The sequence below is a fragment of the Castor canadensis genome, chromosome 12, assembly GCF_047511655.1.
Source record: "Castor canadensis chromosome 12, mCasCan1.hap1v2, whole genome shotgun sequence".
Classification (NCBI taxonomy): domain Eukaryota; kingdom Metazoa; phylum Chordata; class Mammalia; order Rodentia; family Castoridae; genus Castor; species Castor canadensis.
This window is the reverse complement of record NC_133397.1, coordinates 22,936,999-22,952,475: the sequence shown is the minus strand read 5'-3', so window position 1 is coordinate 22,952,475 and position 15,477 is coordinate 22,936,999. Positions and strand designations below refer to the sequence as shown.

The window sequence follows — 15,477 nt, the reverse complement described above, 5'->3', positions numbered from 1 at the left end:
ACACAGCCACTGTCCCAAGCTGTTACATACTCAAGTGGTGGTGTTCCACCAGCCTCGACTGCTGACCGCTTGGAGTTGACCCCAGCGACCTGCAAAAGGCCTGAGTTCAAACCCCAGGTTAAAATCGCTATGCAGTGGCACTATGTTGTCTTATAATCCCTGCCAACAGTGAACGTACAATAGATAATGTGCTCATCATCCACTCTGTGCCAGGCACTCCATAGAGATGACCCAGGGATCCTGGACCTGTTGTCATTGGGCTATAGGAGTAGGGACTGGACCAGAGCAGAGGCTTTCTACCTTGACTGCCAGTGCTCAGACACCTCCCTTAACATAGTTAGTCTGGAGAAGAGCTCACATACCAGAGTACAAATGTATCAAGGGATGTAACGTAAAAGCTCTCTGGGCAATTCAAATGTGACCTCAGGGTTGAACCCTATGACAGAGACTGAAACCAAAGGTTTTAGACCGAAGGCCAAACTCCTGGAATTCCACATGTCAGGTCTGGTCACTCGCCCCATACTGCAAATAAAGAGACATAGTGAATGTCAGAGGAAGGTTTATTACACGGCCTGGGACATTCCTTGGGAAGAGACAAAGTAACCACTCAGTCCATCTTCAGGTACAGGCATGAGCTATAGGTTTAAATAGACAAAGAACTGGGGGCAGGAGAAGAGAGGTATGCATAGTTAAATAGTCCCGGTCACAGTTGTGTTCTGTTGGTCAGAGGTGGTGGCAGGTGGTTTGGCAGCTCAGGTAGGACCTAGTTGGCCACTATTTCAGTCCTTGTCCTTCCAGGGTTCCAGAGTTGTTATCATTGTCAACATTTTAGGTGAGCAGCTGGTTCTCATGAGATGATCACTCTTGCTCCAGGGTGCTGGTGATTACTCCTGCTCCAAGTGATTGCCTTCATTTCCAGTGGTCTGTCTTGAGAGGCTCACTTTCACTTGGGGTCTGGAGCCCTCAGGCAGATGAGTATCCCATCCCCCCCTGTGGAGAGCACTACATTCTTGCTTCCTGAGAAGGAGTCATAAACCTGCATTCCTGCTTCCTGAGAAGGTGTTGTAAACCTGCATTCCTGCACCCTGAAGAGGAGGTACAGGGTGTCATAGATCTGCCACAGGGCCAATGAGCAAAATGCTGTCAAGATGGTTTCCCCTCCCCAATAAGGGGCAAAAAAACCAGTTCACCTAAGAAAGCCCACAAATCCATGGCCAATGAAAAGAGCTCACCTAACCCAGAGTTAAAACCTCCATAAAAGCCCCAGCCTTCGCCTGAGCGCAAGCCACCAGTTTCTGGACTCCACTGCACTGTTCTGGCTATAGCCTTTCCTTTCTCTCTAATAAATCCTACTTCCTATTCCGGCTTTGGCTCATCAATCAGCTGCCTTACAAGCCAGTTCTCTGGCCTGTGACGGCAAGCACCCTCAACATGGGCCAACACTTCAAACTGGCACGTAACACTGTATAAATGTTGAGTCAGTCCTGTCCTTCTTGGGTTCCAGGGTGATTGCAAAGTGACTACACAGAGAATGACTTAATGCAAAGACAAATACAAAATGGAGGCAAGGATGGCAAACTTTCCCCTCCTTTTAGTTAATTCACAGACCCAAATAAGTAGTCAGTGCTTTTCAGAGCAGTTTTAAGACCCTCTGACCAGAGCAGTACTAGAAAAAGGATGTATTCTGATAATAGCTCACTCTTCTTTTGCTGTAACAAATTACAACACACTTAATGGCTTAAAACAACACAAATTTATTCTCTTACAGTTCTGGAGGTCAGAAGTCTGACATGGGTCTTATTTGGCTACAATCAATGCCCTGGCAGGGCTGGGTTCCTTTGAAAGCTCTTGGAAACATTTCCTTTCTATCTGGGCCCTGGTGCTTCATGCCTGTAATCCTAGTAATTTGGAAGGCAGAGATTGAGAAGATGGAGGTTTGAGGCCAGCCCAGGCAAATAGTTCTCCAGACCCCATATCTAAATAACCAGAGCAAAATGGACTTGGAGGTGTGGCTCAAGCAGTAGAGTGCCTGCTTTGTAAACATAAAGCCCTGAGTTCAAACCCCAATCCCACCAAAAAAAGAAAGAAAAAAAAAATTTCATACCTGTTCTAGCCTCCAGGGAGATACCTGGATTCCTTGACTCCTGACCCCTTTTCTGTCTTCACAGCCAGCAGCACACACTGTTTTCATAGTCACCTCTCCTCTCCGGACTCTGGACTCTCCTTCCTGCCTCTTTCTTCTAATAACCAGCTGTAGTTTGGATCTTAAGTGTTCCCCAAAGGTCCATATGGTAAAGGCTTGTTCCCCAGCTTGGCATTATTGGGAAGTGGTGGGACCATGAAGAGATGGAAGCTGGTGAAAGGTCTTTAGGACATTAGGCATCTGAGAAGATTCTGGAAACACAGGCTCTTTCCCTTTCTTTCATGTTCAGGCCATGAGGTGAACAGTTTTTTGTTGTTGTCTTTGTTTCTGTGTTGTGGTGCTGGGATTTGAACTCAGGGCCTCACACTTGCTAAGCAGGTGCTCTACCACTTGAGCCACTCAGCCAACCCAAGGTGAACAGTTTCACTCTGCCATGTGCTTCAGCCATGATGTGCTGCCTTGCTACAGGCTCAAAAACAATGGGACCAACTGATCATAGACTAAAACCTCTACAACCATGAGCCAAAATAAACCTTTTTTTTTCCTTTTTTTGTTTTTTTTTATAAAAGGAAGGGCCAGGCACTAGTGGTTCATGCCTATAATCCTAGCTACTCAGGAAGCAGAGATCAGGAGGATTGTGGTTTGAAGCCAGCCTGGGCAAATAGTTCACCAGATCGTATCTTGAAAAAGCCTATCAAAAAAAAGGGCTGGTGGAGTGGCTCAAAGTGTAGGCCCTGTGTTCAACCCCCAGTACTGCAATAAATAAATAAATAACATGAAGGAAGGAAGGGAGGAAGAGAGGGAAGGAAAGAAGGAAAGGAAAGTGAGGAAGAGAAGACAGGGAAGTACTCACTACTGAGGAGCATTGAGCAGAGTGCCCAAACTTCAAGGATGGGGCCAAAACATCAGTAGGAGCTTCCCAGGCAAGTGGGAGGAGGGAGTTCTAGATCCAGGAAAAGGGAATGGCTGGAGGTGAGCGACTTCTTAAAGGAGCCAGAAGAAATTTGATGTAGCTGAGCACATGGGTGGTCAAGAACCAAGTGGTAAACAGCTGCAGAGAGGAATTATTTATCTTGATGGCAGAGGAAAGCCTTCAGAGGGATTTAAGAGGGATGTGTGACATGATCAGAGCAATATTTAAAAAAATGTCTCAGGCTACTTGGAGAAGGGATTGGAGGAGGATGAAGACAGAAGCAGAGAAGCCAATTGGATGGCTGGAAACAGCACCCCAGGCATGGAAGTCAGCTGCTGGGACAGGCAGCATGAGAATAGACTTCCAGACAAGAGGCAGAATTGGTAGGATACCTAAATGGGTTGGAGGTGGGGCAAAGGAGGAATGGGGATGATCCCCAGGTGTCTGACTGCACAGATACAGGGGGGCCCATTCCTAGGATAGAGAAAACCAGGGGAGGGGAAGGTTTGAGAAGGAAAATGATGCATCCAGACTCAGACATGACAAGGTGGGATGCTAGTATGTGTACTAACTGTGTTTCCATTAACCACAGGCCATACAAGGTTATTTACATCTCCCCTGGGATCAGAGCCCATACTCTGAACCACTTCCTTTACTTAATTCTCACACGCTAAACCAATATTTCTCCTGCTCTAACTCACCCCAAGGCCAGGTACCATGAAACTAGTGAAAGCCACTAGGCCCCAAGCCCTCCGGAATTATTCAAACTAGCTAATCCTAAACTTACTCATGCCCTGCCTTGCATTTCTGAAAAAAAAAAACAAAAACACCTCAATTAAGGCTGTGACCTTGGCTCCTGTCTGCCTCCTGAGGGACACTGGTCCTTCCCCCAGTGGCTGTACATGGCTTGCTTTGCCTATTGTCTCCAGGGTAGCTGTGAATAACATTAAGCTTTTCTCTCAAAGGCATTAACCTCTTGGTGTCACATTCATAAATGAAGAACCTGGCACAAATAGGTAGGACGTTGGATTCCTGAGGTCTGGGGCTTAGAGACTGGAGTTAGAGATTTGGTCTTCATCAACATTCAGACGGTGTATTCCTTTGTAGGGGTGCTGTAACAAAGTACTTCAAACTAGGTGTCTTAACAAAAGTATTTTCTCACACTTCTGGACACTAGAAGTCAAGATCAAGGTGTCTGCTGGGTTGGATCCTTCTGAGGGCTGTGAGGATCACACACACACACACACACACACACACACACACACACGCCTGCCTCTCTGTCTCTGTGCCTCTGTCCCCGGTCTCAGTGACACGCACCCCGCCCCGCGGTGGCCAGGTCCGGGCGGGGTCCCCGCGTCCCTTCCGCGGTGGCTGCAGCCGGACTCTGCCCGGCCTGGGCGGCGGCTGCACCCAGAGGGCAGGACGACGTGGAGCAGCCACGTGGAGCGGCCGGGGGCGGGCCAGCTGCGGGCATCACGGCACGGGCGGCGGCAGCCTGGAGCGCGCATCTAGCCGGAGCCCCAGCCCCGCACGGCGCCGCGGCAGCAGGTGGGTCGGACCCCGCCCTGGCGGGCTAAGGGCTGGGTGGTCTGCGCGGGCCCTGCTGGGGGCTAGGTGGCCTGCTGCTCTGGTCCCCCAGCATCCCTGAGGCTTGGACCTGGCAGGAGCGTTGGCCCTCGCCTCCCGCTGGGGAAGAGGTCACCCCTGAGAGCAGGTAGAGGAGGCGGTTGCTTGGTGGGATGAGGGTCACACAGCCTTCGTCGCCTTTCCTTCCTGCATCAGATGCGTTGCCCCAACAGCCCTGGCGGTGGGGGGTGCGGGGAGCTGGCAGGTTTCACCGCAGCTGCAGCTGAAGTGATGGATTGGAAAGGGCTCCAGGATGTCATCCTGCTGGAAGTGGCCGGACAGGAGACCAATCCAGGGCTGTGCTCTGCTCCATTGACTGTATAGCAGCTGCCTCCTTTCTTGAGGAGTGGGGGAATTGGGATAAACCAAGAGAGAGAATTCAGTTCAGATAACTTCCCAACTATCAGACTCACCCAGAAATGCAAGGGATGCTCCTGAAGTGCCAGGCTCCTGTCCTGGAAAGATTCAAGCAGAGACTGTCTGGCCATTGGACAGGGATGTTGTACAAGAAATGTGCCCTGGATGGGAAGGTATTCATGGTAACCCTTAAAGGTCCCGCCACATCCTAGAGTCTCTGAAACACTCAAGGAGCATCTGCTGGGGACCATTATCTACATTATCTCATTACACCCTCTCCAACCCCAGGAGATAGGAGATGTGAGATGTGAAGACAGGGATCCAGGCATTGGAGAGGTTAAGACCTGAGCCTAAGCTCTCCTCCTATGTGCTTGTGCAAAGGTTTGAAGAAATCTGAGCTGCTAGGTCATCGCGAAAGTATATGTACGTGTCTGACACAAAGAATTCATTGAATTATACCCCAACTGTTAACTAATGGTCATGATGGTTTTTGTGGTGTTCATTAGGGTTCATTACCTAATTATAGGAAATGGTTAGGAACATTTTTATTTAACAAGCTGTGGTTCAATGGCTGCTTTATTTCTGTTGCTTGCAAAAGCTTGTAAATGCTTCAAAATGTGTAAGCATGGAGAATCACATGACACCCACTTCATCACACATTTTGCGATGGGTTAGCCTGACTCTCTTTAAACAGTACAGGTGGGTTACTTGTATTAAAAATGTCACAGCTTGGCCTGGAGGTGTGGCTCAAGCAGTCGAGCGCCTGCTTTGCAAGCATGGAGCCCTGAGTTCAAACCCCAGTACCTGAAATAAATAAATAAATAAAGTCACAGCTGGAAGCATTAAGAGGCCATTACACTAAAAGTTCTCATGCAATTATTTAAATTTTTGAGGGGGACTACAACTGAATGCTAAGGTTGTCAGGAGGATAATCCAGGTTGAGGATAGAACAGGTTGGACAAAAGCACTGAAAAGCAAAAGTGGAAATTATTGTAGGAGACTCCAGTCTGCCTCTGTTTAAAGCAGAGTGTTGGTGTGATAGACCATTGGAAGATGGGTCAGATAACTTAATCTCTCAATGCCCAGTGAGGACTCTGGACTGCAATAGAAACAGGGAGCCATTGAAGGTTTTGGAGCAATGGAGTTCTAGCAAAAGAAGATTTATCTGATGTGGGTGTGGAGAAGACACCAGAGGCAGGGACAGTAGTAAAAGGCTACTAGATTAATGTGTGTAAGAAGCAATTCACAGCTGGGCTCGTGTAATCCCAGCACTCAGGAGGTTTAAACAGGAGGATTATGAGTTTGAGGCCAGCCTGGGCTACATAATGAGTTCCAGGGCTGCCTGGTCTACTTAGAGAGACCCTGTCTCAAAACAACAACAAACATGTAGTGGCTTAAAACAATAACCTTGACTTTGCTCAGGAGTGCAGTCTGGGCAGACAGTGGAGGCACATTTCTACTCACGCATTTGGTGCTGACTGGGGCAGCTTTAGGATGGAAATGTCAGCCACCTGGCAGTCACATAGCATCACTTCAGTAGTTCAATGGGACTGGGCGAGTCGCTAGGTCCAAATCCTATACAAGGGGAGGTGAATTAGTCTCCAGGTTTGCAGGGCAGGAATGTCAAGGAATTTCAGATGTGTTTTGGGACCACTGCAGTTGGCCTAATTAAGTGAGTAGATTAGTGAAGTGGGATGGACAGCGCTCCCCCTACATCTGAAGTACCTCCAGGAGAGGGCGAGTCTTTGAAGTTCACAAATGTCCTCTTCTAAAAGCAACAGCTCAGATAATAGGTTTTGATAGCTCTGAGGGATTTAAATTACTCCAGTGTCTTCTCTGGTCTCGGTCCTGGCAGTGAGCAGATGGGGTGGAAAAAGCAATTTCAGGGGATCCAGGTGGAAAGGCCAGGGGATGGAGGGGAGGTGTGAAGCCATCGAGAGCAGCCGGTAAAACTTTTGGAAGGCAAAGTCCTGCTTATGTGAGAGGCGCTGCACTACACAGGCCTGTCTCACTGAGTCCTCACCAGGGCCCTGGGGAGGCCTCACCTTAGCCCATGTTACAGACACAAACCTGAGAATGAAAAGATAGCTGTGTCCTGCCCAGCCTGCATCTGGACTTAGGTAGCCTGAGGTTAGGGCCTTGAACTTTGGGCTAGACCACCTGTCTTTAGCGATTCTTTCTTTTTCCTTTTTCTAAGACGGAGTCTCACCGTGTTGCTCAGGCTGGCCTTGGATTTGGAATCCTCCTGCCTTAGTCTCCCAGGTGGCTGGGATTGTAGATGTGCCCCACCACATCTAGCACCTCTGTTTTTCTAACATTTGTGTCTTTTCCTACTTGTAAAAGTTTGTAAGCTTTACGGTGGAAAAAAGAAGTGATTCTACTTAGGCTATCAGTTTACTGATAAGATAGTACCTCATTTATATTTAATATTTTAAAAATATTAAAAGAAATGGACTAAGGGTGTAGCTCAATGGTAGACCTCTTGCCTAGCGTGCATAAGGGCTTGGGTTTGATCCTCATTGCTGAAAAGGAAAAAAAAATTAAGTAAGTGAATAATGAGTATCTTTATTCTACAAACATGTTAACCCTTACCTTCCCTACAGATGCTTGTCCTCCTGGCCTCTGTTGCCTGGCATCTGCCAGTGCCTCCCGTGAGTGTTAGCTGCTTTCCATCACCATAACAAGCACCTGAGAAAAGGTTTACTTGGCTCACAGTTGGGGGCGTTTCAGTCCATGGTCAGTTGGCCCCATGGCTATTGGGCCTGTGGCAAGGGAGCACATCCTGGTAGGGAACATGTGGTAGAGCAAAGCTGCTCACAATATAACCAGGATGTAAAAGAGAGGAGGAAGAGGAACCTTCCTCTTCAAGGGCACACCCCAAATGACAGAAGACCTCCCATTAGGCCCCACCTCTCTCTCTTTTTTTTTTGGTGGCACTGAGGTTTGATCTCAGGGGCCTCACTCTTGCTAAGCAGGCGCTCTTACAGCTTGAGCCATTCTGGTAGAGCCACTGTACCAGCCCTTTTTTTGTGATGGTTTTTTTTTTCAAAATAGGGTCTTGAGAACTATTTGCCTGGGTTGGCTTTGAATTGAGATCCTCCTGATTTCTGCCTCTTCTAGGATTACAGGCATGAGCCATGGGTGCCCAACTCTTAAAGGTTCCACCACCTCCCAATACCACCAACCTAGAGATCCATCCTTTAACACATGGACTTTTGGAGGACATTCCAGATGCATATTAGAGCACCAAGTTTTTGTTTGTGGCATCCAGCTCAGGGCCCACACCTCCTGGCATTCTCTTTCAGGCCTGCTGACCCTCTCAGCCATTATGCACCGTCCCCCTCCTTCATCTTAGAAACTGAATTCCACCTGGCCCATCCTTGCACCATCAGACTCATACAAAGAACTATGTGAGGTGGTCCTCTGGCTGATTCATCCAGGTCTCCTCTAACCATTGCTCCTTTTTTGGGGAGCAGTGAGACTGGGGTTTGAACTCAGGGCTTCCTGTTTACAAAGCAGTGCTTTATCTCTTGAGCCACACCCTCAGTTCATTTTGCTCTAGTTATTTTGGTCTCTTGACCTGCTTGCCCAGGCTGGCCTCAAACTGTGATCCTCCCTATCTCAGCCTCCCAAGTAGCCAGGATTACAGGTCTGAACCACCAGCATCCAGCTATGTAATTCTTTTTTCCACTTGTGTTCTTCCCTGTGCAATCCCCAAGATGATATTGTTGGGTCAAAGTTTAATACGAGTTTGCAGATTGCTCTCTAGAAACAGTTCAGGTTTACAGTTCCCCAACTAATGTGGGTTCATACTCACAGATTCAATTTCCCCATTGGTTACAGGACTACTCAACCTCTACCGCTTGAGCCACACCTCCAGTCCATTTTGCTCTGGTTATTTTGGAGATGGGGGCCTCGCAAACTATTTGCTTGGCTGGCTTCAAACTGTGATCCTCCTGATCTTAGCTTCCCAAGAAGCTAGGATTATAGGCGTGAGCCACTGGCCCCCAACCTTTTGTTTTGTTTTTGAGACAGGGTCTTCCTGCTACCTTTGTTTGGGCTGGACTTGAACTCAAAATCCTCCTGCCTCCACCTCCCAAGTAGGTGGAATTAAACACATGCCACCATGCCTGGCTTAATAGAAGCTTTTAAGTCTATTGGTAAATTCTCTAAGTTGCTCATGTAAAATTGTTTGTGTTTTTTCTTTGCTGCCCTTCTTCATAGTGAGCTTTTGCTCACCTCTGTATTGAGTGCAACTGTCAAGAAACCCAACTTTATGTAGGGAATATACTATTAGTCTTTCATATTATGTGGGGCCAGGCATTATGACTGGTCTCTTCTGCTGCATACTACACTCAAACTGATAGTTCAAGTTCACGTGGGTTGGGTTTGGCAGATGCTATTTTTTTTAAAGCAGGCACTCTCCTGCTTGAGTCACACCTTCAGCGGCAGAACTCTTGAAGCAAAGGCTGATGTCAAGTTCACTTTTCCCCCAAATTACTGATCTCACTGTGCTTTCATACATTGAGAATTTTTTTGACAACTGGATGATTTTGAAAGGATACTTTCTACTTTATCCAGCTTTGTAGTTACTTTTTTGGGACTCTTACTTTCATACTTCCAGACATGGGGTATGTCACAGTCCTGTTACTGGGATGTATCCAGTGATCTCTGTTGCAGCTACCTGCTTTGAACAAGCCAAGACCTTGTCTTCTGTCCTAGGAATAACAACTAAAACCCAAGGATCTATGGTGCCAGCTGATGTTGATGGACACCTGTAGGTCAGTTGTGGTCTCAACATCCTTTTGGCCACTGGGGTTTATGGACACCAACAAACTATGTGTACTCACTATAGCAATTATATGCACAGAAAAATGAAGCCAGGTTCTGTGATCGCAGTAGATTCACCTTCTAACGGACTTCTGTGCCTTGCTGCTTCTTGCTCAAGACAACTTAAAAAGGAAGACTTCTTGCTCATGAGACGTCATGAGTTAGATACTTTGCCCCTTATCTTCCTTACAGTCAGAACTCTTGGAGAGTCTGGTGAAAGTCACAAGCCTTCCTCCAAGAAAATCCAATGCCAGGCAGAGTATAGGGTACTCCATTAGGGGGTTCCTGATCCTCTGCTTAGATCATCAAGCATGTAATTATTTTTATTCCTAGAGATGGGTTTGGGGTCTCAGGTCTCAGTTTTGGTGGGCTCTGCTTCCGTGGAAACTCACGATATATGCACATATCCCTAGAACTAACCAGAAAGCTTTGCACTGCTCTGTGTTTTCTATGGATACATTTTATATTTAGCTGTTTCCACATAATTAAGTGATTGTTTTTGCCTATGGGCCTACAGTCTATGGGAAAGTCTTTTTTTTTTTTTTTGAGGCTATGTAGCCCAGGTTGGCTTTGAACTCCCTATGTAACCCAGGCTGGACTTGAACTCATCTTGCCTAAACCTCCTGAATAATGTTTGGATTACAGGTTTGAACTACCATGCCTGGCTTCAGTGGATTTTTTTTTTTTTTTTTTTTTTTTGCAGTACTGGGGATTGAACTCAGAGCCTCAAATTGCTAGGCAAGTGCACTAACATTTGAGGCCATGCCCCCACTCCTTTTGCTTTCAATTTGTTTTTCAGATAGTCTCCAGCTAACTTTGCTGGGCTGGCCTTGGACTGTGATCTTTCTACCTCTGCCTCTTGAGTAGCTGGAATCACAGTCATACCCCACCATGCCTGGATAGCAGATTTTTACAAGCTAACACTCTGTCTCCCTCTTTGCCTGTCTGTGTAAATCTCAGTCTTTTTGTGAGTCCCTGAGTTCTAATCAGGCCTATTCTCTAAACTCCTGGAGTTCCTTTCCATGTGTAATACCAGTGGCCTGAACTAAACAGCTATACTTTAGAAGCACTTTGAACACCATGGGGGCTGGCAGGACAAGGGACTGTGTGGAGGGGTCCTCACCCCCAGCACTGCTTCTTCCAGAACAGCTCTGCTTTTGTGTGCATTATTTTATTATTTATTTTTTGGTAGTGCTGGGGTTTGAACTCGGGGCCTCTAGCAAGTGCTATACCCCTTGAGCCATGCCCCTTCCTTTTAGCTTTAGTTATTTTTCAGATAGTCTCACATTTTTCTGCCCAGCCCTCCTCAAACTGAGATCCTCCTACCTATGTCTTCCAAATAGCTGGGATTAAAGGCACACACCACCACTCACAGTCCTCTATGCACTTGATATACTGGAGCAGGAGCAGAATTTATTTTGAGCAAAGTTCCATGGAAGACAGCTGATGCCCATGCATCGATCTACCCTCCACTCCCCCCACTGTGCAGGAGTCCTGTCTCCTGGGCTGCAGGTAGAGGCAAGGAAAGAAGGCATTCTGTCTGACCCAACATTATGGCAGACAGCCCTTCCCCCTGACCCCTTACTTCTGTTCCTAGCTCCAGTTCCAGGAAGGATGTTACCTTGGTTGGTGAGAGTGTTAGTGCTACCGCTTCTGCTGCTCCCCCTGGGTCGGGCTGCCCCAAAGGATGGAGCCACCAGGTAAGGGGCTTAGGAGCTAAGGTGTGAGCCAGGTCAGGGAGAGTCTCTGGAGACCCAAGGGTGTGCTGGTCCCCTGTGGGAGCCAGAAGCCTGGGGTGTAGCCCCTGATCTCTGTACTGCCCTACCCCAATCTCCTGCCTTATGCCTGTCAGGATGTCACAAAGAGGGCCTTCAGGTCATGCTTGCTGGACTCCTTTGAAACAGAGCTAGCAGCCAGGGAAGTGGCTGTGGTCCTTTAACTGAGACTCATAGAGGGAATGCCAAAGAAATAGATTGTTAATATATCCTTTCTACTTTTTTTTAATGTGGGACTCAGGGTTTCGCACTTGCCCAGCAGCTGCTCTACCACTTGAGCCATACCTCCCATCCATTTTGCTCTAGCCATCTTGGAGATGGGGCCTCATGAACGATTTCCCCAGAGCTGGCCTTGAACCTTGACCTTTGGCCAGGTGACTCAGCCAGACACCTGTCCATCTCCCATAACCAAAGGAGAAGGTTGCCACAAGCCACCAATCTCAATCTCCCAAGTAGCTAAGATTAGAGGCGTAAACTACCAGCATCCAACTTGTTTCTATTTCATTAGAATTGTTTTTTGGAAGTCTTATTATTCATGCTCCATGGTGGGGATCATGGGTAGGAGGGAAGACAGGTAGAAATAGCCTCAAGGACTGGTAGCAGTGAACAAAGTGGCTGCAGCAACAATCGCCAGCTCTGCCATCACAGACATGGACCAATGTGAGTAAACAGTAGCCCCAACCAGAACTGGGAACACATTTTGAGTTTTAAAGACTGACCAAGAGACTCTGAGAAGATTGAAACCCCAAACTGACCATCTGCTTTCTGCTTGAAAACCCAAGAGGCAGTTATGTGTCATGGAGAAAACTGGATCGGTATACACCTGGGCAGTGCCGCCAGACTCAGCCAGACACTTGTCCATCTCCCATAACCGAAGGAAAAGGTTGCCATAAGCCACCTTGTCCTGCCACCCACTTGGTGGTCTTGAGCCTCTACCATGTATCTTCTCACATGGTGTGACCTCATCTGGCCTTAATCTCACCAGATATTTTCCTTTGGTTTTCTGATTTTTTTTTTTTCTGGTGGTACTGGGTTTTGAACCAAGGTCCTTGCATTCGCTAGGCAGGTACACTACCACTTAAGCCAATCCACCAGCCCTTTTTGGGTTTTCTAACATCTAAGTAGGGCAGCTGCAAAAACAGTCTGAGGGAGTAAAGTTCTGCTTTCAGGGCCACCAGAAGGGCTTCTTCCCCACAAGGTTTTTGGGAATTTGGGGGAGCACCTCCTTTTGGGGCTGCTGGAAGGCAGGGGTGGGAGGTAGATAGGCCAGGTCTACAGATGCTCTCTGCAAGGTTGGTCCTTCCCTCCTCACTCTAGGCTGGCCCCAGAAGTGCAGCAGCAGCCCCTGTCCAACCCCTTTCAGCCAGGCCCAGAGCAGCTCCGGTGAGTATGCTGGGCTGAGGGCTTTCAGAAAGAAGGTCATGCCTGGGGCTATAGACTGAACTCTCTTGGCTGATTTGCCACTTTTCTGACAGGCTTCTGCAGAACTATCTAAAGGGATTAGAGAAGATGAAGAGGGAAGAAGAGCCAGAGGACATGAGCCGGGAGCAGGGTAAGGGGCTGGGCTTCTGGGATGGGGTGGGTGGAGGGGGAGGCTAGGAGGCTTGGGACAGCAGAGCTGGGAGTGAGTGCCAGGTCCTCTGTAGACTCTGTTCTTTTCCACCTGCCATGGTAGCGTCTTCTAACCAGCTTTCTCTTCCCTAGTTCTCCTCTACCTCTTTGCCTTCCATGACTATGACCAGAGTGGAAAGCTGGATGGCTTGGAGCTGTTGTCCATGCTGACAGCAGCTCTGGCCCCTGGAGCTGCTAACTTTCCCATCAACCCGGTAAGCTCTGTGGGAGACTGCAGATCAGCTTCCTGGTGCTTTGGACTTTTTCATCTTAACTTTTGGTGGATCCCCTGTGAAAGGGGTCTCAGAGCTGGCATGGTAGGGATGGGAGTGTTGGGAAGGGATGGGGGCATCTCTGGTGACTGGAGACCCCATGGGGACTCTGTGCTTCCACAGGTGATCCTGGTAGTAGACAAGGTGCTTGAGACCCAGGACCTGGATGGAGACGGGCTCATGACCCCTGCAGAACTCATCAACTTCCCAGGAGAGTTCCCCAGGCATACAGAGTCCAGAGAGCCCCCTGCACCAGCTCCCCAGGAGCCTCAAGCTACTGGGAGGCTAGCTGCTAAAAGCCCACTGAGACAAGAAATCCACGAAGCCCTGGAGCCCCAGGAAGAAGCTGGGGGCCAGGAAGAGGCCAGAAGGGAATCCTTAGAGCCTATGCAGGAGGCTGGGCTTCAGACAGGGGTCCAAGGAGATGCCCCAGGTCCTGGAGGGGAGGCTAGAGAACAGGTAGAGATGGAAGGAGATGCCCCAGGTCCCATAGAGGGTGCTGGGGGACAGGAAGAGGCCGGGGACCATGGAGGGGAAGCCAAAGAGCTTCCAAGGGAAACACTGGAGTCCAAGAACAGCCCAAATGAGTTTGAGGTTCATAGTATTCAGATGGACAATGATGAGATATAAACCATGAGGATGCAGGCTTGTACCCCCAAATTCTCAGTTTCAGAACATAAGCTTGAAGCGGGGGTGTTATGTTAGGACATGAATCACCTTTTAGTTGGTTGTGTTAAAACGCACAAGTAATCCCAGCATTCAGGAGGTTAAAGCAGGAGAATCACGAGTTCAAGGCCAGCCTGAGTGACATAGTAAAACCTTCTCTTAAAACAAACAAACAAAAATCTCTGTGTCCCCTTCTTGGCCCCAGCAGGAGAGGTCTTTCTGTGCAGGTCAGGGAGATGCTAAATTGAGGGGCAGCTTTCAGCCCCAGACAACCAATAAAGAACAGAATGAATTCATCCCTGGGCCGTCTCTCCATGGGTCCAGGCTGCCTAGGCCCTGTTCAGGGGCACAGGAGCTTGGGGACTTGATAAGCCTCTTGGAAGGACAGAGATCGAGCTTTCCCAGTGCTTCTGGCCGGAGGGTCAGCAGCACTAGCCATGGTCAGCTGCAGACAACCCATGAAGAAAGCTCAGTCTCATGTCTCAAACACCTGGTTCTCCTTCCTTCTGGTGTTTGGACTCCATGCCCTGCTGCAACCCAGGGCCGATAGTCCACACGACCCCGCTTCTGCCCTCCTGTCCCCAGTAATATTACCATTTTCAAAAGCCTGGTATACAGCAGGTGCTATGCTGGCATTTTATATTTTTATCCTCACAATAATTTTATGAATGGGCAAAACTAGCTCCATTTGACAGATGAGGCAGTTAAAGAAGATGGAATGAAGTGATGAACCCTAATTAAATGAAAGCTTTGAATTCGGGTCTGCCTGACACTAAATCCCGTGTTCTTGATTATGCTACATGGCCTCAGCTCCCACCCCACCCCACTCCACCTATATGAAGTCGGCCCTCAATTCCAACAGGCCATGTGGATCTGACTTCCCCAGGGGACTGCAGCATTCTGTATTGGGTCACAGTTGTGGCTGAAGTACCACTTCACTGTAAGGCAGGCTCCAAGGCTGGGGCTTTCAGGCTCTGGGGTTGCCCATGGGAGGCAGTGTTTTTGGACTATGAAGGCCCCATGGAACCGCAGAGCAGACTCTGCTCACTGCCTATTGTTGGCTCAGCTGTATGGACTGTTAGCTCCTGTCAATCTGCACAGTGCAGGGGTTCTGAGGACTTTTCCTCGTGGCTTCTGGTTATTTGGACAGCTGGGGAGCTAACTGCTCACCCCAACCAGGAGGGCTCAAGGTCTCTACATCTCTCCCTTCCCCCGCCTTGGCTGCTCTCATCAGGGAGAGCCCAGCTTCCCATACTCTGGGGACAGCTGGTGGTAAGGCTGGGG

General features: G+C 48.6%; 1 protein-coding gene and 1 long non-coding RNA gene across 2 annotated transcripts; one reads left to right on the top strand and one right to left on the bottom strand.

Moving 5' to 3' along the window:
• Nucleotides 1–542: 542 nt before the first annotated feature.
• LOC141414776 (uncharacterized) lies at nucleotides 543–3,366 on the bottom strand. Its single transcript, XR_012439635.1, has 2 exons — nucleotides 2,105–3,366; nucleotides 543–1,085 (listed from the first exon to the last, which is right to left on the bottom strand). It is a non-coding gene; the product is annotated as an uncharacterized lncRNA (long non-coding RNA).
• Nucleotides 3,367–4,425: 1,059 nt separating this feature from the next.
• Nucleotides 4,426–14,489, top strand: Cgref1 (cell growth regulator with EF-hand domain 1). Its single transcript, XM_074049366.1, has 6 exons — nucleotides 4,426–4,604; nucleotides 11,467–11,569; nucleotides 12,962–13,027; nucleotides 13,120–13,196; nucleotides 13,349–13,470; nucleotides 13,651–14,489. The coding sequence occupies exons 2-6, from the start codon at nucleotides 11,484–11,486 to the stop codon at nucleotides 14,155–14,157; spliced, it is 858 nt and encodes a 285-aa protein (XP_073905467.1). The 5' UTR covers nucleotides 4,426–4,604; nucleotides 11,467–11,483; the 3' UTR covers nucleotides 14,158–14,489.
• The last annotated feature ends 988 nt before the right edge of the window (nucleotides 14,490–15,477 follow it).